Source organism: Venturia canescens, chromosome 9 (assembly GCF_019457755.1).
Source record: "Venturia canescens isolate UGA chromosome 9, ASM1945775v1, whole genome shotgun sequence".
Lineage (NCBI taxonomy): Eukaryota > Metazoa > Arthropoda > Insecta > Hymenoptera > Ichneumonidae > Venturia > Venturia canescens.
The window spans coordinates 19,638,721-19,666,526 of NC_057429.1; the positions used below are offsets into that span (position 1 = coordinate 19,638,721).

The window sequence follows — 27,806 nt, forward strand, 5'->3', positions numbered from 1 at the left end:
GTGTTCAGCGCGACCACCAATGTTGTGTTCTCGCTCGCGTTGCCCCGATTTTATACCTTTCCGGTTTATCTCCGTCTCTTCGACTTCGTTCTCTTCATCGTTTTCTCCTCGTCGCGGCAGCAGCAGTAGCGGCGGCGGCGGTGGCCGCGCGAGCGCCCTCTCGCCGCTTGATTCTCGCTCGGCGACGACGCGCGTGCTCGCGTCTGCACAACGGCGAAAAAGAGAGAGAGGGATAGAGCGAGAAAACGAGCGAGAGCGGCGCTCTCTGTGGGCTTTCTCGCCGGCGCTGCTGCTGCTGCTGCTGCTGCTTCTGCCAGTAGTCTGTTTCTCTCGTTTCTGTTGCTATGCGCGAGTGCATGAGACCGGCCCCATATGGTGCGTTCACCGACGGCAACCTCGCCAAAAGCGGCCCAGGGCCATTGGCTATCGGTGAGCGCAAGAGAGCAAGAGAAATTACGGAAGCGAGAAAGAACGAGAAAGGAAAATTCAAGGTACAAGGATCACGAAAGATTCGCTCGAATATTCTCACGTCTCGATCTTATCACTTTTCAATTTCGTGTCGTCGAAAAGCCGGAGGAAAAAATATCTCTTGGAATTATGTAACAAGCGGCAAATTAGTGGGCAATCGATGTTCCAGCCCTTTTGTGTACTCTGTTCAGTTCGAGCACGAAGAAGGCATTATAAAACTCGAGGTAAAGAAAATTTCAGAGAAGCATCGAAACATTCTCGCGTTCTTTAATCTCGTGACTGTTCCATTCGAAACGAGGAAATGGTTCGAACGCTCGCGAGGCTTCGTCGACACCGAATTATAAAAATCTTAAGAAAACATCTCGTCGAATAAAATTGGAAGCCAACGACGAAGGATCGTCGATCAATGCACCACTTTTGTACTTGGCTCAACCCTGTTTTTAACCTCAAAAGTCAACCACCGAAAGTCAAATATTCATTGAAAAGAAAAGGCTGCGGCGCGAAACTTTCGCTGTTTACAGTTCACGGTGAAGCGACGAAATCGTAAAGCATCGCAGCACAAGTTCCAGGTGGTATTCGTTGACATTAGATTCGAGGAATTTGAGAAATAGTTAGACCGGACGGCGGTTTTGCATTTTTCGTATCTCGCACGCGGAAAGGTTTGTGCGAGTAATAAAATCGAATAAATGTAAAATGATCGATCGTCACTCATAGTTTCTGTCCCCACTCAAACTCATGTTTGTTCATGTCTTCTCTGACGTAATTATGTGAAAAAAGATAATTACACGATACCGGGGAGCTCGCGTAGTAAAAAAATTGATCCGAGAAACGTGTCACTCGATAAGAGGGCACAAAGCTGTTTAGCGGGAGTCTTTATCTCTTATAAATGCGTCCGGTATCGGTCGTGGCATGTAAATCAATTAAGGACAATTAGTCGGTACATTCTCAGTCGAAAATTCAATTCGATAATGATCGAAGTAAGCTCCGCGAGGACTTCAATGGCACTTGCCCGGGAATAGTGGGGGCTCGGTGATTGCGGCTTTTTCATCGCTTCGTCAAATAAAACTGTCGCGAGAAAGAACAATGTTAAGGTCACCTTCGGAGGCCTGATGAGTCGAACTCGACGACTGCTCGGAATCTCAGCGGAATTTTGACAAATAAATATAATTCATTCCGGAAATGTTGCTCGAGGGGTTCGACGAGTGGTTATAAAAATGAAGAAAATTGGGAAAGAGCCGAGCTCCGGGAAGCGACGGAAATTTGTTAGCGAGCGCTAGGCAACCTTGCGGAATGCAAACGTCGGAGAACCCGTCCAAGTATTCGGGTAGCGGGTACGTACGCGTATCGCTTCGCACGTTTATTCATCCCCTGAGAAATTCCGGCTGGAGAGAACAGGAGATTGGAGGTGGACCGGGGAGCGGGGCAGAAAAAGAGCCGAGTCGTCTCCGCGTTTCCCACTCGGTCTTAATCGCGCTTGCATTGCTATTTTTGCAATGGTGAGTCTGTCACGGGGAGATGACGAAACGCCACGTCATCGGACGAGAGGCCGTTATGAATCTCGAGCCAGGCGGGGGAGCCTGAGAAAAGAGAAACGGAGAGGGAGAGAAGAGCTCTTCGGAGGGAGAAGAGTGGGAAAACTCGGGAGGTGGGGGGAGAATGATGCACGGAAGAGAAAGAGAAGGAGCGGCGGGGTGCCCGAGTCAGTGAAAAAGGAGAGAGAAACTCGAGCCTAGCGATCGGAGAGACTCGAGAGTCGAGTCATGAATGAAGCCGCACGCGAAACAGAAGAGAGGTTAGGCACCAAAGCATCCAACCACCACCACACGACCACCGCGAGCACCACAATTCACCGGCAGGCCGTTCCGCGACCTTCCGGAACGTCTGCGTTCCACTTATTCCTCGCCGCTCTCCTCTTTCGACTCTCTCTCACTGAGACTAAACGATCTTTCTCACAAGCATTAGAGACGAGCAGGAATTCTTTCATCCCACTAATTCGCCGAGGCTCATGCCTCCTCGATCCTTCACTTCTCATTGATTAGTAGATCGTTGCGTTCGTCCGCTCCACTTTCTCACTCGAGCCTTCTTTTCAAGTGAAAATTTTCGAGTCCCGGAGTTTTACTACTGCTCTGTAATTTGCTCAAATTTTCCTCAATCCGGGCAGACGCGATCCGTCGAGCGGCGAGTGATTTTCGAGGAGAATCCCGGCTCCGCTTTTTTGTCTTCCCTCTCTTCGTCGATCGGATTTCGCTGCTGCTTTACCATTCAAATCTCCTACCTGCCGGCTTTTTCTCATTTTTTTTCTCTCCTATAATAAATATTCGGTGTTTCGTGCGCCCCTCTGACCGTCGGGATTTTAATTGGACGCTGCTTGCTCTTCGAAGCTTCGGCCTAAGATGCTCGATGTCCCGGCGGCGTCGAATTGGTCCGGGGACAAAGGGAGATTGGACGAATTATGCGCAGGCGAACTGATCGAGGACAAAGTCCAGACGAGAGTTTGAACGTTTTTTTCCTCTCGCTTCTTCGTTGTTGTGCGCTGTTGAGGAAATGATTTTTTTTAAAAACTGCATCGCACGAGGCTTTTTCTCGGGGCTTTTTCAGGAGCGAGCGCGCGCAGCGCCAGGTCCGGAAGAAAAATGTTACGTTCCTGATTTTTTTGGACCTCTCGATCGCCGCCTTCTGAGTCACGCTCTTTCCCGCCTCCCCCTCCCGCCGCGGCCGCGACGAGGAGGCAGCGGTCAACGGAAAGTTTTTTCTTTTCGGCGGTGCGTGAGACATCGCGAGTGTACACACCGGGCCAATCTCAACGCGCGGCGGCATTGTGCTCGAACGAGAATTCGAGGTGTCGCCACCGTCGCCTCGGGCCGTTGGCGGATTCAAAAATCCTGCATCTTCATTGCCTTGGACACCGACTTCGCGGATATTCGGATGTTAGCGAAATTGAGTGTTTCATAAAACGCCTCGGTGCTCTTTCGCGACGAAATCTTACGCCATAAAAATCGTTTTTCGAACTTTGCGATGGGGAATAGGATCGAGGGGCATTGAGACTTTGAGGAGGGGGGCGAGAAAAGCCGGTTGGAGCTCGAGTTCGCTACCCAGAAACGTGAGCACTCGCCAAAAAAACGGTTTCTACAAATCGCCTCGCGAATATAAATTCCACGAGCGATTAAAAGTCGCGTCTGCGACAAAAAATAGCAACAGCTCCAAGTGCCTCGGCACAATTAGCACCGAAACGTCAAAAGTACAAGCGAATAATTCTCACCGAAGTCTTAATCAAGGTTGCAGAGTGACTCGGCGTGCGGTGGCGGCCCGGCCGAAATAAGGCCGAGATACGCGAGAGAAAAGAGAGGCCTGAGATCGTGAAAGGGTCGGCCCCCGCGCGCCAGGAGAAACGCTCGGAATAGTAAATTCTTAGAAATGAAATAGTGCCTCGACGCGGTCAATACAGTAATATTTTACGATAAAATAGCGTAGAGCGTACTAGAAAGGGTTACGAGTACGGTGAAGATAAAAAAAAAAAAACTAAATTCTGGCCAAACAAAACGTTCTCCGAGCCAAGCGGACCCACGAAATTGGAGGGGCCTTGAGATTTCTAGCGAGGAAGATGGACGCGCCAGACCCATTCGCACAGTCGAATAATTCGTTACTCGCGAACGTTTTCTTTGTCCGAGGAAGAAAAAATGAGGGGAAAGGGAGTTTCGGTGAAACTCGATAAACCTTGCTCCAATGGAATTTTTTTCGTTCAACTTATTAAGGAAGTTGAGGCATTAGAATGAAAATGATGTCACCGCTTTTAAATCGATTGCATCTTATAAAGTGAAGTGTAAAAAAAAATCAGTTTAATTTTCAGACAGTTTAGGAGCGTCGTTGCTGAGAAAAATCAATAACAATTTGGGCCAAATAGCATGTAATCTTATGGAAGTCAAGACACATTCAGTGATATCTCCGTTAAAAATGATGCTAAAAATATGAAATTTTTTGGGCAACACGAGCAAGGCTTGCCGAATAATGTCAATTTTTTTTCAGATTTATTAGGAGATTTGCTGAGATTATATTAATAATAATCTGTTTTCCCTGCAGTTTTTTGAGGCGGCTAGGATCGTCACTGTTCGTATTTTCGACTGAGCTTTCACCAGTTTTTCGTCTTTTTTTCCCCAACTTTTCTTTAAAGTGTATGCAACATTGCCAAACTGTAAACTGGCCTAACTTTTGAAAGGTACAGGCCATCACTTTTGGGTAAAAAAAATGACTGTACAGCCTCAACTTCCTTAAGGAAGCTGAGGCATTGGAATGAAAATGATGTCATCTTATTAAGTGAAGAGTCCAAAAAAATCAGTCGCTGAGAAAAATCAATAACAATTTGGGCCAAATAACACGTAACCTTATGGAAGTCAAGACACATTCAGTGATATCTCTGTTAAAAATGATGCTAAAAATATGATATTTTCTGGGCAACATGAACGAGGCTTGCTGAACAATGTCAATTTTTTTTCAGATTTATTAGGAGATTTGCTGAGATTATATTAGTAATAATCTGTTTCTCGTGCAGTTTTTTTGAGGCTGGGATCGTCACCGTCCGTGTTTTCGACTGAGCTTTCACCAGTTTTTCGTCTTTTTTTTCCCAACTCTTCTTTAGATCATAACGTTTTTTTTTTTAACGAGACATTCCAAGGTTTTTTCTCGTAATTTCGTTCTCGGTTAAGTATAAACGTCGAATTGATTATAAAAATGTCTGTTTTCGATCGGAAAATAATGTAATGGACTACGAATTGGCTTAGGAAAGGTTCGATACCGAAGGGGTCAAATGAAAGGGTACACACACGATGCCAGCACGAAAAATCATACATAGCAATACAACGCTCCGCAGGGACATGCTCTGTGACGGTTGCGGGCATCTGGGTCGTCTTCAATTATTTGCGGATCTATTCTGACCCGTGACCCGTGGGGGCGAAGCACCCTGTTCGTCGTCTCTCCGATCGAAACAACCGAATTCCTCGTCCACGTAGCGCGATTGTTCTCAAAATCGATTAATTTCTGTGAGCAAATATTTTATTTTTCCGCATTTATTTATCGGATGGTAAATATCCTTGATTTTCAGCTTCTTTTTGCACGATTCGGACGACTCGAAATTGTTGTAAATTTCGAATATTTCACGTCGACGAAAAGAAAAGAAAAATCATCGAAGAATAACGCGAATGCGAAGAATACGCGACTCGGATATTAGGCTCAGCGGAATTCGTTATTCAGATCGCAAGCCGAGGGGAAAAAATTCAGAGAAGGAACGAGGACAAAAAGTTCTTTATCAATTTATACGCAGACACGCGCGCGCGGACGCTCTTAGTACTGCGAAAACGGTGCCTCTCATCGATCCCGGATCTCTTCCAGAGACGACGCGAGGTGATGAAATTTATTTACGATTTACACCTGCACAGGGTCCGAACGTAAATTGAAGAGCGAAAAGCGAGAATCGAGTCTCCAAAATGAAAATTTGGCCGCGTCGAATTCCACTTTGCTACAAAAATTGTCAAGATTTTTGGACTGAAAAAAAATGGTGAAAAAGCGATGAAACTGTGCACATTTTCATAAACAAAACAACGATAAAAACACAGTCACAGGGCAAAGTGGCTAAAAGCTCGGGGAAGCTTGAAAAAGGGCAACGCTTCGGTAGCAAGAATTCGAGGGAAAGTTATATTCTCGCGAATGTGATACGCTCTGGGAGCCAATAAAAATCAGAGTCTTTTACTGTCTCGCGTGTGGTTATACTCGCTGGAATGGGCAGCAGCAGAAGAGCTATAGACAGGAAAGCAAGAAAAAAAGAGACAAAAAATGAAACTAGATACAGCTCGGGAGGGAGGGAGAGAAAGAAGAAGGAGCGCGGAGAAAAGGACGGTGAAAAAGAGAGGGAGGAAGACGGAGAGTGACAAAATCGTTTAGCATATATACGAGAGAAAACTGTCTCGATACACTCGGCCTGTTCGCGAGCGAGCGTTGCTGTTTGACTTTACAAATCGAAGAGCTGTAAGAATCTCGTGAGCATTTTGTACGCAGTTGAATACGGGACGAAAAGCTCCTCCGAGAATATCGCGTTCCTGATCCGGCTCGAGTTTGACCGTTGGAATAACGACGCGAGGGAATCTTCATTTTTAAAGTTGACGCATTTTTACGCTCAACTTTGCAACGTTGGAGTCCAATAATTCGAGTAATTCTCCAATTTCGTTGGAGAATTTGCAATTCGTAGTTTTTCAAGCTGCACCGATGTACTATCTGTGAAATAAAAAATGAGAAATATGCTTTTCGTCCACTCCGTTGGACTCGGACGTTGCAAACTTCAGCGTCGTCTAATCTCCCGGAACGAGAGACCCTCGCTTTTTGGGCTCTTCTCATATTTGCTCCGAACTTTGGCGCTTTGAAATATTTTCTTTAGATATTCGTGGGTTTTGGGTGGAAATATTTCATAATTGTTGAAAGGGGGAGGGAGAAAGAGAGGCGGGAAGGGACGACGATAACGTTGGGAAATCGCTGAGTTTGGTTCATTCGACGGGTATGCCAACCACCGCTATGAAACTCGGTTCGCTTGGCACCTGAACGCGTAGCGTCTCCTCCAGGACACTATTCCTGCAGCGAATGTCGAGGGAGCGAGACGGAGCGAGGTATTGCTCGCGGAGGGTCAGGGAAACCGTTGGATCGAACACGACAGACACACTCGGTAGATTCCTCAGCGTCGATGCTGCCCGATACCACCGGAATGCGACGACGTTCGCGAGATCATCCGAGTCCGGCCTCCGTCCTATCGCGTCCACTGTATACGTCGCTTCGGCGTTCTTCGACTCGACCCAGCACGAGCTTTGCTTCACCGAGCTCTCTCTCGCTCTGTCTCTATTTTCCTGCCTTCGGCTTCGACTCTGTGCTCTTTTTGTTCGACTGCTCTTTGGCCTTTCTCTCCCTTTTTTGCTCTCGTTTTATTCCGGTTTATTCATTTTTCGATATTTTCATGTTTTCCCGCTCAAAATCGAAGCAGGCGGTCGAAAGATCTTTTTTTGACAACCTTCCGAAGCTCTTTTTCCTACTAGTTTTCACGCGTTCGAGGCCTGCGGAGACGAAGGATAGTTTGAATTACTGAAAACAAGTTGAAGTTCACGCGAATGCTCGAAAAGGTTGAACTCCTTCGTGAAAATGAGCAAGTTCATAAGTTTTTACGCCGTCGTATTTACAGTGCGATTTAAAAATATCATTTTCCGAGAAACTTCACCTGTGACCTTCCCTCCGGAGGACCTCTTATTAGAAGCAAAGCTCAAAAGTCACGGTTTCATCGCAAGCGCGAACAACACGCGGAGGAGGCTGCACGTTTTTCAAAGCCCCGAATCCGGGATCGGAGTGGGGGAAAATCTTTTGCTGTTTATCGAGGACCGAGCTATACGTCGACCCGTAAAAAGCTTAATTATAAATGTGCCTCAAATCATGCGAATATATAGGAGCGAGTGGAGTGCTGCACCCACTTGAGAGATTGAAGGAAGCATTTTTCTCGAGAGCCTGAAGAAGCGGGGGGAGGCATTCGACAAAATAAATCGAAAAATAAACAAAACGGTAAGGAAAGGAAGCCATTTGAGCTCGCTCATGGATATCGTGGATGAGTTATCGTACCGGAGAGTATTAAGTGCTTTCGGGTATTTGGATAAATGCCATGTCTCCGTGTACAAATCATTTCATTTCACTCTTGTGCGAGTAAATTGTAAGAGACTCAAATATTTGCATCGTTGCGATGCCACATTCAGTTATTCTCATTTCGTTTCGACCTGTGTGATTGAAAATTTGTTCAAACGAGCCTCAAAGTTGAGAAGCAGCTGCAAATTCAAGGAGAAAAATCCCGGAGGGTGCTCGGCTGGAGAAAAAGTTGTTCGATTTTACCAAAGAATAAAAAAAGCTACAGATTTGTGAAAAATGTAGTTGTCAAGGCGGCGAAGAAAGTGGACGAATCTGATCCAATATTTCGGTGAGTAATCACAAGCAAAAAAGCGAGTTGAGCTCAGCCGGGGAATTATTTAATGGAGGACTGAAGAAAAGGAATAAGAGAGACGAGTGCTCGTACGACTGATTGCTCTCGCAACGACGAGGACGAAGCAGGCGACAATCGAGGGTGAAGATTGCGGATGAAAACGTAAAAACTTGAAAAAAGTTAACGCCCGATGACGCTGAAGTCTGCAACGTCAAAGTCCAACGCAATGGACGAACAAATGCGTTTGTTATTCCTCAATTATTTGTTTGACAGACCATTTGCGAAGGTCGAGAAGCCACGAATTGCAAATTAAGGGGATGAACAAAAACGACGAATTTCCGCTCAACTCTTCCGCCGAACGACGCCCGCCGTTTTTTTTTCAACGTGATATTTTCCACGACCTTTCTAGCCTGATTTTAGAATGAAAATGTTTTGAGTTTTATTGAAAATCGATCGGCCACGGAAGAGCCCGTTTGGATGTGCGATCGTATCTGGATCTGGCTCGCTCGCGGGGGAGAGAAACTCGGCGAATCCGAGAGAAGAAGGAGCGCAGTGAGAGAGAACACCCACGCACACCCGGTTAATAATGTCATCAGCATGTACTATACATAAATGAACACAGAGAGTTGCAACCCAGTTTTCTTCGAGTTTCCTGCTGTTCTTTCTGCTCGGTTAACGCCTCTCGGGCAAAGACTGTTGCGCCGGGATTTGTCGGGGGCGCACGCGGCAATGAGAAACCGAAGTGGGAGAAAGCGAGACGCGGCGAGGGAAATATTTGCTCGATGTAGGAGTGTGAGGGCGATTATTATTCCGCGAAATTGAGTATTTTTATTCGTTCGTTTTGATCGACGTGCGAGGCTGAGCAGTTTTTTATTGGGGGTTTCGCACTTTCTACCGAAAAATCAAATTTGCTTATTATTTTGCCAATATTCTTTTCCACATTTTCACAATAAAATGCGAGTTTTTGTGAAAAATTTCAAGAATATTGCGATCGAAGAGCGGTGGATTGAAATTTCGTTGATATTTCAAGGAAGAAAGGCAAAATAAGTTGATTGCCACTCCGCGAATACGAGTCAGAATAAATGCGAATCGAAACTGGTTTTTTGTCGGATCGGAGACTGAGAGAAATGAGCGATGAGTGTGGCGTTGATTAGCCGGAGCTAATTTTGTTATTGCCGAGTGTAATAGCCCGGAAACTGGGGGATGAAAGGAAAGAGCGAACGAAAGAAGAGAAGCCGGGGCGAAAAGAGGGGATAAAAAGCGGGCAAAAAGACGGCGAAAAAGGAGATAAAAGAATGCGAGAAGCAAAAGTGTCTCGGCTGTTGGTTAACGAGCGTATAAAGCTCCCTCGTCGCGGGCGTTCGCCGGAGTGAAACAAGCCCGGGAACGTATTACAGTGGAAAGTAATACGAATAAAGAGCACGGAGAATTGAGGACTTTTCGTAATATAATCATTTATAGTTTCGGTCAGTTGAGCGATCTCTCCGAGCCTCAAAGATGATTCGGTGCACGTGTGACTGCGTGCTGCGAAATATAGTTCCTCGTAAAAAGCACATGGCCCATGGGAACTCAAGATTTCGAAATAACATCGGAATTCAAAGCTCCTGAAATATTGACACGTAAAGAGAGAAGAAGGAAAATTTATTGGACGAAGCGAGTGCCTTTTTGTGTATATTTTTTCATAAATCAATGCGCTCATCGATCCATATATTCAAAGAGCTCTTGTTCTCGACATTTTTTCTGTGCATAAATCCCCCGAACTTCTACGAGCGAGTAAATATCCCGAGAAACATAGAAAAATTTCGTTACGACGCACGCAGATCCGCCGGGTTATTAGCCAAGATTCTTCGTGTGGGTGTTTCGCTAACGAAATCCACCCCCGCGGCAATCGTCACTGGAATATCGTTCGGTCATTTTGCCCGCGTATAAAAGTCATGCGTGGGAATCGAGCGACGAATGCTCGTGACGATAGTCCGCAATCTCTTTCTACGCATTAAGTCCTCGAAAATCTCACCAGTTCACTCGAGCACACGAACATCCGATGAAATCGAACCCGCTGAATCATTCTCGACGTCGAATTTCGTCGCTTCCGCACAATCGTTTTTATGCTCGGCGTTATTACGAAAAAACGATTCGTCGCAATAAGACCCGCTCTGTTGCATAACAAAATCTCGAACTACTTCAATACAGACTCGATCAGAAATTTCCTGATGAAAATAAATTCGTTTGAGAGTCGTAAAAAGATTTCGCCAAGTTTGGACTTTCGTAGAGAAAAAACGAATTTTTCGATGCTTCAGGCTCGAAAATCATTTCGGAATGAAAAGCGGCCGCTGAAGTGCGCCCCATTGTGCGGCTCGAGTAAACCGATCGCGATTTCACGTAATTTCGAAAGGCCCATTTCCCAAAATCAATCGATCGACCCTCAGCATCGAGTGCGATCGCCGAGGGTGCAAAAATCGAAGCTGAAAATAAGGAAAAACTATGATACGAACCTCGTTGATGTGTTTGTACGTCTTAATGAGATCGACGCTGAGCTTTCTGAGGGGCGCTGTCGCTGGATCCCGAAACCTATGGGGTATCCTGGCTTGCATGGCGTGAACGTCCCCCGGTGTTTCTTGGCTGACGCCGCCGGTGCCAACGCCGACGCCCCCGCCGGCTCCGCCGGTGCCACATACCGCGGCTGGCAGAGGTTCCTCGGCGACGAGTCGACCGTAGAGCGGCGCACCGCCGGTTCCCGTTCGTCCGCTCACTGAAACATGGCAAAACAGAAGAAAATTAAGCGAGTCGTTGAAAACTGGGCTTTCGATGGGGCGTATTTTCCGATTTTTTCTCATCCCGGGATTCGATAGTTTCCGTAGTCCCATTTTCGTTTCCTTCTCATTTGAACTCCGCCTGGTTATTGGCTCGTCGGCCATTGTCCTCGATGCCGATTTCCCGAGCGAGAGTTTACCGTTTGCTCAACAAACTCGGACTGTCGTCCTCCAAAATGTCCCTCATTTTTCAACCCACGAACCCGAAGTTCCGTGCTCGTATGCGAGGCAGCGAAGACCGATGGGACGTGGGAAGGGGTTTCGAAGGCTTTCGGTACGTTAAACCGGCGCGCGGGAACGGATCGTTTGAGAATTCGTGTCCGTTGAGTGCGTAGAGGGCGCCGAATTCTGGGAGTCTCCGGTTCTTTCTCCGTTTGGCTGTAACCGAGGATTGTCCGCTGGAGTCGAAAAGCGAGTGAGAAAGAATGGAGTGTACGACCCGTGTCACATACGTGTGCTTGCTTCTTTTCCGAGTTTGGCATCGAATTTCGTACGTACGATAAGTTCGCGGTGGCCGCATTAGCTCGAATTCGTGGGCGAGTATCGAATGGAATCGGTTCGAGGTGAGAGAGAGAGAGAGAGACGCGCTGTTTCCTTCCCGCGAGCATTTTACGACTCTTTTTTTGACGTTGTTATACTTAGAGGGCGCTCGAGAGACGATACGAGGGATGGAGCTGGTGGAGCAGGAGAGTTGGTCCAACACACGAAGTCGTTAATTTGACGTATGCGTTCTCGTCGTCGAGCCGGCTTGGCACTCGCTAACGCATTATCGTTATTTTAACGACCCTGTTTGGTAGCCCGAGTTCGTTCTCCCTCTCTTTCTCGTGCCCCTTTTTCCCTTTCCCCTTTCGCAGCCCCGTGAATATTGCTCCGTACACGGGAGACTGGTGCGCGTACGCCGAAGCGAGGGAACCCTCTTCGGGAGTTGGCCATGCCAGCGGGGCTGGAAGCTTGCTCTTGGCTTGTTCAGCACAACAAGAAGTATAACGTCGTTGCTGCTGAATATCCTGTTTATATATATAAACGTACAAACGCGTGTGTATATACGAGCAGCAGGACTATCTCTTTTTTCTCTTCATTTTTTTCGTATCCCCGAGCCCCCCCGTTCCCTGCCGGCTCTCTTCGCCTCCCTCCGGCAACTGCGGAAGCAACCCTTATTTCGTTTTAAATGGTAAAATTATGCTAATGATCTGGCGTCGTATAATTTCTCGATGGCGAGTGTAGAGACTCGTGCGGGCGAAGAAAAAGGCCGAAAAGGGAGGCCCGGGGGAGGCGGAGGCTTCGGGCAGAAGTACAAAATGGCCGATCGCGAGGGATATTCGATTAAAAATTCACGCCTTCGTTGAATAACTGGAAGATCGTAAGAGCTTGATTAAAAAGTTCATCTCCGCTGATACGCGCATGTGTGATCATTCCCCTTTCTCTTTTTATCCCCCCGCCCCTGCGTGTTTTTTACTATTTCACTATTCACGCTCAGCCCTTACGAGCCTCTTCCTCCCCCTCGGTTTTTACGATCCGGGGCGCGTACATCGGAAAAAAGTGCGCCCACGGAGAGAGCGTGAAGCTGCGTGTACACAGCGGCGAGTGCTCTTCTCTCTCGACGACTCTATAAACGAAAGAGCGAGCGCGCGAGCGGAGAACCGGGCGAGCGAGAACTCGAAGAGAACACCTCCCGCTCGGGAAATGTGGGTCAGGGCGCGGTTGAATGAAAAAAAATATCATTCATTAACACGCCTGCGAAGCCCAGGGGCTCTCAGACACCTGAGAGAGACCCAGCGAGACCCACTAAGATCCGACCCGGGTGAGCAAATGAGCGAGAAAACCAAATGAAAAAGCTGGCCGGAGCCGACGAGACGGAACATGAGCTCGAGCGAGAAAGAGGCCAGAAGGCACATAGGCGAGGGCTTCACCGTGGCGTCGACCTCGAAGCTCTGCCACACTACTTCACACCCCCCGGCTAGTCCCTCATAACCGAGCCTCCCTCTCGCTCCCTCATTTCCATGTCGTCCTGACTGCGCGACTTAGACTCCGCATTACAGTCAGTGCGCATTTGTGTTGACTCCGCTCCTCCGTGTACGCGCGTACTAACCCCTTAAAAAGTATCTCTCCGGCCTGACGTTAATCGGCGTTAAGTTACTCGATGAACATTTCCATGGGACAAACACTTTACTCAGTGGACATTGCGAGGCTCTTACTTTTCACAGCACGCATAAACGATCGCCTAATTATTATTGAAATGCGATTACGCTACTGGCAATTTTTGACCAATTTTACGCGTTCGGGGAAAAATGAAAATGCGACGGACACTCGGATCGGCGGAAGCAGGAAAAAACAACGATTGAAAGGTAAAGTTTCCTCGTGAGACGCGCTCGGTTGAAAGTGGGCTAGAAACTTGGCTCAAATCTTATTAGTCGACGTTTTTGCGGCGCTCGTTCTCCCCAAATTATCGCAGCTCAAGCCAAAAGACCCGCGGTTTATACGCCGGAATTCAATCGCCTGGAATGTACGAATGAACAACGAGATCACTGAATTTACAATGATCCGGAAAGAGCTAACGGAGCCAGTTTTTTCGGGTTCAATTACGCGTACTTTTGTTTCACGGTGGAATATGAGTTGGACTTTTTTGTTCAATTCTCCACGAAATTCACCGAATTTCATTCGATATCGGAGTTTGTCGCTGAATCTGAAAGAACCTCGGGGTAAAAAGGATTTTTCGTTCATTTTCATTAGAGTTGAGCTCGTCGACAGTTTTGTGAATTTTTAACGCGTTCCTGCGGCGAGATTCTTTCTGCGTGCATGAATTTAGGGAAGTTTTAATATACGAGGAAAGCGTCTCGCGAAGCTGCGATCTCCTCCGCGTGGGCAAGAGTCTCGTTCAATCTCAGTTTCTTACGGATTTCCGGACGAGCGATGTACGCGAGACCGAATCGATTTACGGGATGAGTAGCGAATGAATACACGAAAAGCTGGCTGGGCTCAAACTTTTCAAAACGATTTTAAACGCCAAGCAAAACGCGGAATTCCCCAGGCGATCGGTGCTCGACGGAAATATATTAATGACGAACAAATAACGAGAATTTCGGAGGATCCCGAGTTCGAAAATGGCCAAATCTGGCCAGCCGGCTTCTCCCGAGCGCGCGATCGTAACTCGCCGCGTTTTAATTCCGCGTAGCCGCGCCATATTTTCATGGAGGCCATCAAGATAGTGGGAATAAAATATGAAAATTAGAGGATTGCGTAACGATAAAAAGTCCCGGGGGTTGAGCACCCTCGGCGTGAGGTCACGAAAGCTTCTCGGTCCCTGACACAGGCCGCGTTTCGCGATAGCCAGCACGCATTCCGTTTCATTCATGTTTCTTCGTCTACACACATGCACACTCGAGCCGCGAGAGAGACGCGGAGGGGGGGGGGGGGGGGGCGAAAGAGGTCGCGGAGGGAGGTTGCGGCAGGGTTCGAGACGCCGTTGGCCGCACGACGGAGCCCTTCCGGAACGAACCCCTCGAGCGTCCGGCAGACTCGTGGGGGAAAACGGAGGCGAACGAGCCAGGGCCGGCCCGCCGCGACGTACGACGATGCAGATTTTTCCGTGCACGCATCGCGTTCCCGTGTTTATTAGTGCTCTGGCGAGCAGAGGGGCGCAGGTCCCGTTGTTTCGAGGGTTCTTCGCCGGGGAAGCGACGTCGCCCAGGGTCCGTCGCACGCCCTCGGGATCGGGGCTCGAACTCGACTGTCGCCCACGATCGAAGCACACGTTATCGCGACGTCACGATCGCTGCGACTCGCTCTTTTTATTTTTCTTTCAGGCTTTTTTCCCCGCGGAGACTCGGCCGAAAGTGTGTTGCAGCGGGGAACACGCGCTCGAGGGTTGAATGGAGGTAACAGAAAGCCGGGGCAACGGTGGTCGCTCTCCAGCGGAATATTTCTCGCCTGCGACTCTGTTTTATTCTCGCGAATACTCGACCCCCCCCCCCATCCCCACTTTCCAACGAGCCCGGCTCCCGTTCTAAATATAAAAATCTCGTAAAGCACACGCCTGATTACCTCGTTTCATCGGTATCGCGAAAAGTATCTGCAAATCCTGCATAAAACGCGCCGGTTAAATCTCATTTTTTTACCGTCCGCTCAACACCACCGGCCCCGTATCGCGTGTTACGCATAAACCTCCTGCGAGTACGTACATGTGGATTTTTGCGAAAGCCCCCTTCAAAGTACCGTGAAAAAACGAGGCTTCCTGTGTCACGCAGAGACTTAATCCCTCGGACACGAATAACATTTTATTCCGAAACATCGCGTTCACCCTTTTTATCGTGTCTCATGCCTTTTTCAAATGCGCCTTCTCACTTTTTCACTCCGCACACCAACGTGGTGCCGCGTGCGTGCGCGTTCGCCGCTCGTGAATGAGGACAACCGGCGAACGCGCGGAGCTCGTTTTAATGGCGTTTGCTCCTGCTTATGGGAATTTAACTCTAATTAAACTCGAGAACGATTACGAGAGACGAGACACGCGGCTTATTTCTGTCGCTCGGCTCGTTACCGTTCACGAGTGCGAGTGGGCGCGAAGGAAAAAGTCATCGCGGAAGCTTCGGGGCCGGCGAGTTTCGCAGCGAAATTTTCTCGGGTGCGGAACAGTCGAAAAGGTCGAGGACGAGAAAGCAGGTTGGAAGGAGGCCCGCCGAGCAGGAGCTGTGCGAAGAACGGAGTCACGAGTCCGAGGGAATCTCCCTCGGCATCGGTGACTCCCCGCATATAAAGAAACGATGCTTGGTTACCAACGCGTTTGTAGCGCCCTCTCGAGGAGACGATCGCGCAGACGGACCGGGGAGGTCAAAGGTCAAACGAAGCGAGTCGCATTGCTCCGGCTCTCGGATTTTTCAATCCTCCGCGGCTCGGTTCCTCTATTTCTATAAAGCAGCCGCGAATTCAATGCAAATTCTTTCCGGAAGTTCGTGTCTTTGATAATGCAGGGGGCGAGGCGAGTGAAGTAATTTGCGAGGAACGCCCGTTATATTTTCGAGTCGGAGGACACGAAATAATATTCAAGACGCCAAAACCGTTGCGGTCGTCGGACTTTAAGTACTTTCCTAAGCGAACGGAACGTCCGCGCGATAAGGTTCAGACCGGAAGTCGGGGCATCCGAGACCCGTCAGCGTCGTTTAGAGCTCGCGCGCGGCTTTTTTCCGCTAATGGGATAGTCGCGTATACGAATATAGGGAAAGGTTCTCGGGGATACCGGAAGTGGAAAAGAGACCGCGGAGCCCGAGAAAGAAAACACGGAGCGAAGGAGAGCCGGAGAAGGAGGAGAAGAAGCTTCAGGGAGAGCGAAAGAAGAGACAGGAGAGAAATGCGACGCGCGTGCGTGGATCAACGCCACCCAATGAGAGCGCATGTGCGAGTTCCGCGGGTAAGTGAATGATTGCAATGCCGACGCGGCACGAAAACGATCGCGATGTGCGCCCCCCGCCGCTCGACTCCCAAAAATATAATAATCACGACGCGTCTCTACACGCGCGTATATTTACGTGGAAATAAATGCCTGAATTTACGAGGAATTCCGATTAAATTGCCGCTTTATTATTATTTCGAATGATCGTTACTCGCCGGTAACTGCGGTTGTACTCTTCCGCTGTTATTTTATTTTTTTTTGTTTTTTTTTTTCATCTTTCGACACTCTTTTCCGGCCCGGAAAGACGACGGTGAGTCGAACGAGTGTCGAGCGTTCGAGGAAAAAAAAAGGTTTTTTCCCGCGTGCGTACAAGCTCGAAACTTTCGTTGCTGAGTCTAATTTGATTTTGGGAAGAACTGGAAGCGACGATACTTTCGAAGCGTCGTTTTTTATCAAGTTTTTCAACGCCCTTCGTGCGGGATCAAATTTAAAAAGAATTTACACACTTTTATAGTTTTTCGGGGATCGGGCTTCGGGGAAGCCGAATACGAAAGGCGTCCTTGAACTCCTGACGACCCGCATTCGACATCGGACGATTTTACGGCGATTTGACTTTTTGTTTACTAATGGGAAAGCACGCGGGAAAGTAACTCGGCGGGTGTCGCCGACTTTCATTGCTAAAGGGACGTTCGAACAGTTTTGTTCTTGATTCATCTTAAAAAGAGGATGGAAAAATTGAGAAAATTAAGGGAGTTTGGAATGTTGAGAAGATCGGAGCTTCCACGTGGCTTTGCGAGACCCTCGAGCCTCGGTTACATTGAAGAATCCGTTGGAACTTGTTCAAGTGTTTTTTCCCGTTTGTTCCAACATTTCGATCTCGAAATGCCAACTTTAGAAAATCGTACCGAAAGGATACGCTTTTACTCGATAACTCGACGTCCATGAGTCGAGTCCTTGAGCTCCAAAGATGAGTCATTTTCAATGACGCTGAAGTTTCCAACGTTGGAGCCCAACGAAATGATAAAAAAAACCTCTCCAATAATTCCAGTAATTTTCCTATTTTGTTCCCTGCCAAATTTGCGATTCGTAGTTTTTCAAGCTGCACCAACGATTCGTGAAATAAAAAATTGGTGAATTACAAACGTTTTTTTCGTTCATTTCGTTGGACTCCAACGTTGGAAACTTCAGCGTCGTCATTTTCAAAAGGGTTTTCGCTTAAAAAATAAAATTCGCTTAAAAAATCCGTGGAAAGTCGTCGCCGAAGGCGAAAGCACCGAACCAAAAGAATTTCAAATAATGTCAAAATTAAACATTTCATTTCCTCAATATCCCTAATTCAAGATCCAAAATTCACAAAGAAAAGAAATGTAAAAGCCATAAATTACAAATAACAAGAGTGTCTAACAAAAATGAGCCAAAAAAAACGAAAAACGTGAAAAATCGATTGTCTCTTTACCCTCGAACGTGCTCAGAGTGAATAAAGTACGTTTCATCAGGTAAGAGTGACATTATTTTCTTTCTTTTTCATTCCCATCTATATTTCAGCATCTAATTCCATTTTGAAAGAATGCACACACAAGCAGCAGCGATCAATCGATAGGAGAAGTCTGGATGACGCGATGTGAGCGTATGTCACCACAGGCGATCGTCCTTCGAGCATGTTCGCATTATTTAATCTACGCATCTAACGGAGTACACCAATAATAACAATAAACGACAACGACATCGATTAAGATTAGCTGATAAATTACGCGAGCAGATCTAATCGAAATTATTTGAAGATGTAAAAACCTTTGAAATCATTGATAAGGAAAAAAAAGAGAACTTCATCGACCAACGTTGCGGCCAATGAACGCGATTCCGCGCTGCGATAAAGTTTAGGCGAGAAAATGGTTATTGCCCATCCAAGGATTAAGAAAAACTCAATTTCTGTTCATTTCTCTCGCTCTCACGGCCTCTCTCGTCTTTCAAGTTGTCTCGGGAACGTCGGGAAAGCTTTTGCTTCGCGATCGTCTCCTTCGTGTTCCCTTTTCCTCGACCTCGTCTCTTTCTTTTCCATCCACCAGCTTCGCCTCCTTCTTCTTGCGCTTCCTTCTCGTCCTCTTCGGCCCTGACTCGCGCGGGCGCGAGTTTCCTCCCCCTTTCCCCGTTGCTTCGCCCCCGCCCGATGGTGGCTTTCTCCGCGAGAGAGGGCTGAGTCGATGGGACCGGAGCGGACAACGGTTGTTGCTATGCTAGCTATACGCCGTTGTACTCCGCTGTACTCGCGTGTATTCTCTGGCTCGAGATACGCCGACGAGCAGGGAGCCGATGGGATTTTAGGAAAAATACAAAAATCCAGTTCCCGCGAGTCGATAAATCGCTTTTATTTGCTCTTCGTGAAATGATCGAGGAAAGGGGGAGCTCTTCGGGCTCGAAGAGTTCAAAAAAAGTGGAGAAAATCGGAGAATTTATCTCGATTGCCGATTCGATTCTCGGAGAATGATTTTTCCTCGTAGGAGGAATAACAAGTTTGGCAGATAAATTGGATCGAGAAGATGAAGAATTTTAATACTTTTCGTAGGATCTCTGTATAAGAGCCGGCAAGGCTCGACGGCTACGCAGAGGGTTAAAATAATTGAATCAGGGATGGGGCGGCCTCAATGCGAAAGCGGGCGCGCGCGAGACCTTTTCCTCCATTTGTTTTTCGGAGTTAAAAAATCGTTTCGCGTCTTTTCGACGGTAAAGGAAGAGAGGACGTCAACCCTCGACCGATGTCGCGGTCGGAAGGCTTCAAAATAAAAGACAGCAGGCCGTAATCAAGATTGATCAATCGTTAAATCCTGGATTACGCCACGGCTTTTTTCTCCGAAGCTTTCGCGAATCTTTCTATTCCTGCGTGTTCCTTATCCACGCATTCTTTTATCGAGTCATAAAACGGCTTCGAAGTTCCGCAGACAATCGACGAAATCACCGTTGACGGCGATTGGCGACAAAATTTCACCGAATATCCGCAGTCGTTAGAATAACAAAAAACTTTGATCATACGAAAAAAAAAAAAAAACACAAAAAAGGATCAACAAAATCTTCCACGATCCGAAGCCCAATATTCCGAACAGTCAAGTTCTTCGGCAGCATACGAAACGCTATAGAAATAGTCGAATATGTGCAATCTGCGATTGGAAGGTAAGCCCGGAGATCAATCATCGGATAGTGAGCCAGCGCGAGACGAGACACGCCGGACAAAATGGGTGGGCGAAGGGCTCCGAGAGGGTTGAACGATCTCGAACAGTCGATCGCGCGAGGATTCTCTTAAATCGGTATTCTTTGTCCCCCGCTCTCTTATATATCGAGCAATCGTTAAATTAAACATTGATATACACGGGAGTGTAGTGGGAGCTGTAAAAAGTGCCCCGAAGTGTACTGAAAAAACGTATTTTCATCGTTCAACGCGATGGATATGAATTTTGATAGTGTGCAAAAGTCGAATTAACGCGGACACGAACGTGACGAGATGAAACGAAGCGGAGGATCGATTGGATCGTGCTTTCCGTTGAATCATCGCAGCCACGTGGTCCCGCGAGTTGTGACAAGAGAATCATCGCGGAGTCCATAAATCGATGGTAGCGAGTCCGCGTGGGGAGTTTGGGTCGAAAAAAATGCGGAGGAAAGATTGGAAAGTGGAGAGAAGCAGCGGGGCGGTGAAAGGAAGGTGGAAAAGCGCGTGTACAAAGGGAACGGTACGTCAGGTAGAAACGCGAAGGTAAACAAGCGGGGTGGGGTGGATTAAAGAATCAGAAAGGGAGGCTGCTGCCGGCGGCGCGAGTCTATCGGAAGAGGAATGAGAATCGAAAGGAGGAACGAAGAAAGAGGAAAGAGCAGGGGGGCGAAAGGGACAGCGTGTCTGAGAGAGTTTCTGCGGTGAGAAAAAGAATCAGGAGCAGCAGCCGCCGCCCCAGAGAGCGTGCACGGCGAGAAGAACGAGAGCGAAAGAGAGAGAGAGAGAGAGAGCCGGTAGGACGCGTCGCGGGAGCGCGGCGCGCGCTATCCTGCAGGACAACGGCCGACGGCACGCGGAGGAGTTCCGGCGCAGCGAGACGGAGAGCCGGGAAGAAGGGGAGACGCGGAGGAATACGTGAGGGATGGGTTGGGAAGGGGGTAGCACGGCGAGCGACGCGGCGCTGATGGCGGAGAGGCCAAAAGCGGAGGAGGAGGGGAAGGACGCCGAGCGAGACGAGAGAGAGAGAGAGAGAGGGGGCGGGGGCGCCGGCATAGCAACAGAAAGGCCGCTGAGCGCACGAACAAGTGCGAGAGCGCGCGAGCAGGAGAACGACTCTTCGCACAGGAAGAGAGAGAAAGAGAGCCGCGCGTACCGAAAGATTCTCTCTCTCTCTCTCCGAATCTTTTTTTCCACCCGCGCGATGTACTCTTCGGCGCGAAGGCTTCGCCCGGTTTGCTTTTATACTGTTGCTGTCGGGGGATGCTGGCTGTCGACGCTTCCGCTGTTGCTGCTACTTAACTCTCTGTTTATCCCGGCTCTCGCGGGCCGAACGCTCGACGCGTACGAGGAACGCTTGCGGGTGCATCGCTTTTGATAATCGGGAGGCTCCGCGGGCTCCGACGAGCGGGCTAGACAAACATCGAACGAGATACTTCTTCGGAATATCCGCTCGCTTTTTTATCCTCGCTTCTGCCGCGGCGGCCCTCGCGATTAAATACTCCGGAGTATAAAATTTCGAGGGGAAGAGAGTTCAAAGCATTCTCGCTTTTCCACCAGCCATTATTTTCACTCTTCTTTCTCCTATTAGCTCAACGGATCCGCTCCTCGTCGTCGTAGCTTTGTCGCCCGCTCGGGGGATGATTTTTTTCCGCGTAACCGCGGCGCTCAACCGCCCGCGTACTCCACACGCACGGTCCTCTCTTTCTCCCGCGGTTTTCCTAATGATTTTCCCGCCTCTGTTGGCCACCCGGCCGAACGATTTTTGCCAGAGCTTCGGCTTCTCGTCTCTTCGGGGGCGAGCCTCGGGGGGCGGAGCTCTTTATTTTTCATACTCTTCTTTCAAGCTCAATGCCGTTTGCCCGATGATTTTTGAGCCGGCTTTTCATGATCTTCGGAAAGGGACCCGAACATCCACCGCGGCCAGGGACAACGAGAGAGAAAGACGCGAACGGCGCGCACAGCCAAAGCGAGATAATTGTACGTCGTGCTGCACGAGCTCGAGAGCCGTGGAGGACGAGGAACGAGGCGAAAATGAGGAGAAGCACGAGAGAACGAGAACGAAAGGGAGCGCCGCCACCGGGGGAAGGAGCGAGGGAGAAAGAGACAGAGAAGAAGAGGCACGGATGAGGGAAAGAGAGAGAATCGCGTATTGATCGTGTCGCGCTACGGGGGTGGAGCAACCACCGCCGCCGCGCGACTGGAGTTCTGGCTGTGCTGCTGCTGCTGCTGTAGCTGCTCCGCTGCAGGCCTGAGCGCCCCGCTTCTCGCATTCTCTCTTTCCGCCAGCATCGTTCCGCGCGCCTCCCGAGCGAGCGAGACACCCGACTCTACGCGGAGAGCACAAGACCGAAGGAGCCTCCGCGAACGGGAAAAGGGGCAAGGCGAGGAGGGACCGCGAGAGGACCGACGACGACGAACGATAGGCGAGCCTGCGACGAAGATGAATTCGCGAAGACGCCGCGGAAGAGCCGGAGAGCAAAGCAGCGAGAAGATATATTAATTCAGGAAAGAGAACACCTCCTGGTGCAGAGAAAGGGAGACAAAAGTCGAAGAAAGTCCTGATGCTCTATGCATGCGCGTGTATGCGTGTACTCGAGAATCTCTCACCACCTGCGGTATCTCTTTTGCCGCGAGAGAAGAAGAGAGAAGAGAGAGAGGAAGACGAGGAAGACGAGGACGACGACCGGCGCGTGCATCGATTTTTTCAAGCCTTCCTTTTTTCTCTCTCTCTCTCATTTTTCCTTTTCTCTTCTACCCCGCTCGAAGCGAACTCCCTGTACGCCGTCTATATTTCTCGATATATGTATACGCATACCGGTAAGAACGCGCGCCCTTTTTTCCTCTCCGCGTCCTCTCAGTCCTGGTGGGACAATCCAACAAGTTTCCCCCTCCCTTTCTTTTTTTTGATCCTGTCCCTTATTCTTATTCTTCCGCCTCTGCTTCGTCTTTCCAGAACAAAAGCGCGTTCGTTACAACTTTATTGTTTGGAAAATCGAGCGCGGAGCCAAACGTACGCGTAAATATATACGAGCCTCTCCGCGATAAACGTTGCGAGCCTCGTCGCAACGCTTTCGTATCAGCTCGCGCGATGCCAGGGAAAAACGAAAAACTTGTACCGCGTCGTCGGGAAAGACACCACGAAGACGCATTTCGCTATTTTTATTTCGTTAAGGTTTTCATCGATTGTCTAAATCACACAAAAGATCGTCAAACTTTTTTTCTCTCGCCCCACAGCTGAACGTATTCTCGCGATCTCCCGCCGCCGACATTCGCCTCCGCGAGGCCACCTGCCGCCGTCGCGACTCCGCGTATATCTGTACAGAAACAATGATTTTCGCTATGCAGACTTTACTTCGTCAATATCGCGAGATAACGTTTGCTTTCTCACATACGCGTACGAGGGGCCGACGGGGGCAGAGAACGTTAAATATCCGAGTCTATAATGGTCCAGAAAAGTCAATGACCCGGCGTCAACCCTCCTTCGCTCTCCAGCCCCGCGCGCGAGCCCTTTCTCTGCCCCTCCGCCCTTTAACCGACTGGCGCTGACGTTTGTTTTAGCCGGCATATTAAAATCGATCAATCGAAAGAAACTGTTGCTCGGCACGAAATATAACGATAAATGAATAAATAAATACGCAAATAGGAAAATGAGTAATGCGTCCATCCTGGAAACGGGCGGCGCGAAGGAGCAACGGGGCCAGCGGATTCGAATCGAAAATTCCAACTTTGAGAGTTGACGTTTGGAAATGTGCTAGAAATATACGGCGAGCATTTGTTCTCGGAAGTGTTAACGACCCTCAAGTTTGCAACGTTCGCAACGAATTGGAAATTCGGCAGGAAACGAAATTGGGGAATTACTGGAATCACTGGAGGCTTTTTTTTCTTACCGGTGAAAATCACGCGGGAATGGAAAAAGAAAAACACTTATTTGAGGCTGAAACGACGCGTAAACGGTGGAAGGTTTGACAACACCTTGAGCCAGCTGGTTTAAAATGTAGATATGCACACGCATATAAATGGAAACACATTTTGCTTGGCGATTTAACTACGAAAGTATTTGAACCGCTATCGTTCTATTGAAAATTTGTCAATATCGAAAAGTAAGTTGCACATAATTTTAATAATTGGGAGACTGAATTTTATTCGTTTCTTTGCTCACCAAAAGAGCAGAAAAGTTCAGTTGCTTTTTTCAATGACGAGTAACGCATGATCATCCTCAACGGAAATACGAGAACGTATGTAAATCGCCGCGTTGCTTCCTCCGGGTTTATTAAATTACGAAATCTCTTCATCTTACGTGCGGATCTTCGCTTTTTTTCCAGCCAACCGACCGGGAATTTTTCGTTTCGCTGAAATTTTCATGAGTCGAAGGAGCCTTCGTCACTTCGGGAAAGCACTCGATTAAAATTCACGGTTTCGAGTAAATAAATTACCGGGAGAATTACAACGGTCGTGCTGGACGAACGGAGAAAAATATTCGTCCGCGTTCCGTCCGCAATTTGCGTCGGGTGTCTTCATATTCAATTCATTTCGCAAGCGACAAAGTATATTACGCCAAGTCAAAACGTGTTGCATAAAATAATTCAAACAGCACAGCGACTCGTGGCAAAATGAGAGAAAAAAAGTACAAAGTAGATCCCTATAAATGGAAGCGAGATTATGAATAAATCAAGCTTCGAATAGCTTCGGACAGGGAAAATAGCACATTTTTTTTTTCAACACGAAGGTATAAGTAGCAGGGAATTGTGTTAAAGTGCGTAGACTCTCGCCAAAGGGAACTCGGAACGAGGGAGAGCGAGAGAGAGGGAAAGAGAAGTAGCGATCCACTCAGTTGATGTCTGGCGAGGGCGAGGGCTTGCCGACTCGACGACTCGACTTCCATCAAGAGTGCAACCGCGTAGTGTACATTCGTATATTACATACAGAATGTAAACACATGTATGTACGTGCGACGACGTTATGGGGAATATTGTTACAGGTATTGGATCGAATCCCTCCCCAAAGTCATGAGCCTCTGTGGGACTTTGTGCTCGAATCGACAAATCGTCTTTTCGATATTATTTTCATAATGACTGACTATCGACGTCGTTGAGAAACGACAGCTAGTCTATGAGTTTTTTATGTTTTTTGAACGATTTTCTCGTTGTTTTATTTTTTTTCTCATTATTCGATTATTCCTTCGATATTATCAACGACAGCTAACGTTTCTCGACATTTTATCAGAGACGATATCAGATCGTTAGATACAATGAAATCTCAAAAAAATGAGGTTTTTACTAATTTAATGAATTTTCTATGTTTTTCGAGCGATTTTCTCGTCATTTTTTTTCTTTTTCATTATTCGATTATTCATTCGATATTATCAACGACAGCTAACGTTTGTCAACATTGTGTCAGAGACTAAATGATCTTTTGATAGAATGAAATCTTAAAAAATGAGGTTATTACTAATTTAATGAATTTTCAATGTTTTTCGAGCGATTTTCTCGTCATTTTTTTTCTTTTTCATTATTCGATTATTCATTCGATATTATCAACGACAGCTAACGTTTCTCAACATTTTATCAGAGACGAAATGATCGTTTGAAAGAATGAAATCTCAAAAAAATTAGGTTTTTACTAATTTAATGAATTTTCAATGTTTTTCGAGCGATTTCCTCGGCATTTTTTTCCTTTTCATTATTCGATCATTCACTAAATATTGTTTGCTGTCCATTGTTGTTGTTTTTGTTTAGTATTCGAACGAGTGTTTCGTCGATTCGCATTTTCCGTGGATTCTCGATAGTTTTTAATATTTGACAAGGTTCGTGTGGACGTTGGAATTAGGAAATAGTAGTGTAACTCGACGAAGATCGATGTCGTTTTATAATGGATGGAGCAGGAGATTTGGGTAGAGGAATAGAGGCGAGTTTTGTTCCGTGAGGATTTGGTCGGATGCGAGGGAGGCTTGGGAAGGGCTAACGACGGGCTGCTCTGTAACGAAAGTCAGTCGTCCGCCGAGGAGCGGATAATTCGAAAATTGGCGAGGTCAGTGTCGGAGAGCGAGACGAGAGTCACGAGGAATATGCGCATGCAGAATGCATGCGCATCGGTACTCGATCTCCGTTTATATACAGACATGGTCGTGGGTCCGGATGAAAAGCTCGTTCGGTCTTGACGCGCTCCGTCGCAGCCTGCAGGGCCAATGGAGCCGCGAATAAACTCGCGTGTGCGTAAATACGTGGGCGGGGGGGCCGAGAGTCCGGAAGTTAGAGAGCGCGGCAACGTCGATTGAAACATAAAAATTTATTGATTTTCCCACGGGAATTAAGCAGCAGCGAGGGAAGAGAGGAGGGGCGTCGGGATTCCGGCTCCGCGTCGCAGCTGCTGACGCTCGCTTTTTCAAGTCTACTCCCCAAACTTTGCACGGAAAAGCTCCTCCTCTGGTTTTTGACGTTGCGATGATTTTTCAAAAAGAGGACAGACAATGCGGTTACTTCCTCGATCCACTCCCACCCCCCCACTTTTCGTAGGTTTCCGCTCTAATGCGATCGCGAAAAAAGAAGAAGCGCATCGCTAATAATGCAGGAAGCGCGCGCGTCGAACAACAAACTTTACGAGGCTCTCGAGCGCCCGGGCACTGAAACTCCAAGCCGAGATGATCCTGGCGAAGACGAGCGCGCGGAGATACGTGCACGGGCTACCGGAAGTCCGAGCATTCTACCGGATACATATTAATATGCGCACGCACACACGTGCGCCTTCCTCCTTCACTCTGACCTTAACAAGATCGTTAAATTTCAGCGGCAAATGTTTCCCCCGTAATTTAATAACACTACAGATATCCAACTGTGTGCGCGTATATTTTTGCCCGGCCGAGAACCGCGGATAATTGGTTTTTCGGCCACGAGCGACGACTCTCTCTCTTTCTCTCTCTCGCCGCCGAGAGAGCGAACAATATTTACGCGCGGAGGTGTGCAACGCTCGCCCCCTCTTCGATGTATACCCACGAAACATGTAGCCAAGAATTTGTTGCTAATTTATGCAAGTGAAACCCCCAGGAACCGCTGCTCGCATGAGGCGACGGTTCGAGAGAAAATTAAGATTAACGAGAGACTAGGGAGCCTCGAGGCCGGTGCAATCGCACGTCGATTTCCCGACGCCAAAACTACTACTAATTTATTCTCTTTCAACCTCCCTGGCCGGCTGTCTCTAAGCTTTTCGACACGAAAACGACGATGAGCGAAATTTACAGAATATTTTCAGGAGACACAATATCATTTTCGACCATTTTCCTCCTCCCCCGTTAACGTCGTCGACCAATGCGAAGGTTTCATAATTAGATTCTCAACTCCGCACGGAGAAAACGAGCCCGAAAATTCTACGAATAAGTGATTTTTTATGACAGTTATGTAAAGTGGATGCGAATAGGTTGGCCGAATTTCAGCTCAGGTTATCGAACATTTAATAAAGAACGAAAACTCCAAAAATCGTAAAATTTCTTTACGGGAGCTTGCGGAGATTCCGTCATCGACAAATTTCTGTTCAATTATTCGTATACCAAATAATTCTAAATTTACGACACTGAAGTTTTCAACGTTGGAGTCCAACGAAATGAACGAAAAAAACGTTTTTAATTCACCAATTATTTATTTCACGAATCGTTGGTGCAGCTTGAAAAACTACGAATCGCAAATTTGGCAGGGAACAAAATAGGAGAATTACTGGAATTATTGGAGAGTATTTTTCCATCATTTCGTTGGACTCCAACGTTGGAAACTTCAGCGTCATCTAAATTTCTGAGGTAAACTGTCTCGCAGATTGAAAAAAATGCAAAGAATCCGTAGAGACGATAAAAATAAAGAGTTACCGAATCCTTAAAAGGGATATTAACGATAGAAGTTGCAAAAATGTGGCACAAGCAGAAAGGAATACTTTACAAGCAATTTTCGGTCACTTCAAATATTTATATTGTAA

General features: G+C 47.7%; 1 protein-coding gene across 2 annotated transcripts in view; it reads right to left on the bottom strand.

The window, feature by feature from the left end:
- Positions 1-27,806, bottom strand: part of mnb (minibrain) — a 69,204-nt gene that overhangs the window by 20,129 nt on the left and 21,269 nt on the right. For both annotated transcript variants that reach the window (XM_043428623.1, XM_043428625.1), the window contains exon 3: positions 10,951-11,207. In XM_043428623.1, the coding sequence (XP_043284558.1) occupies positions 10,951-11,207 (257 nt within the window). The remainder of the gene's footprint in view (positions 1-10,950; positions 11,208-27,806) is intronic.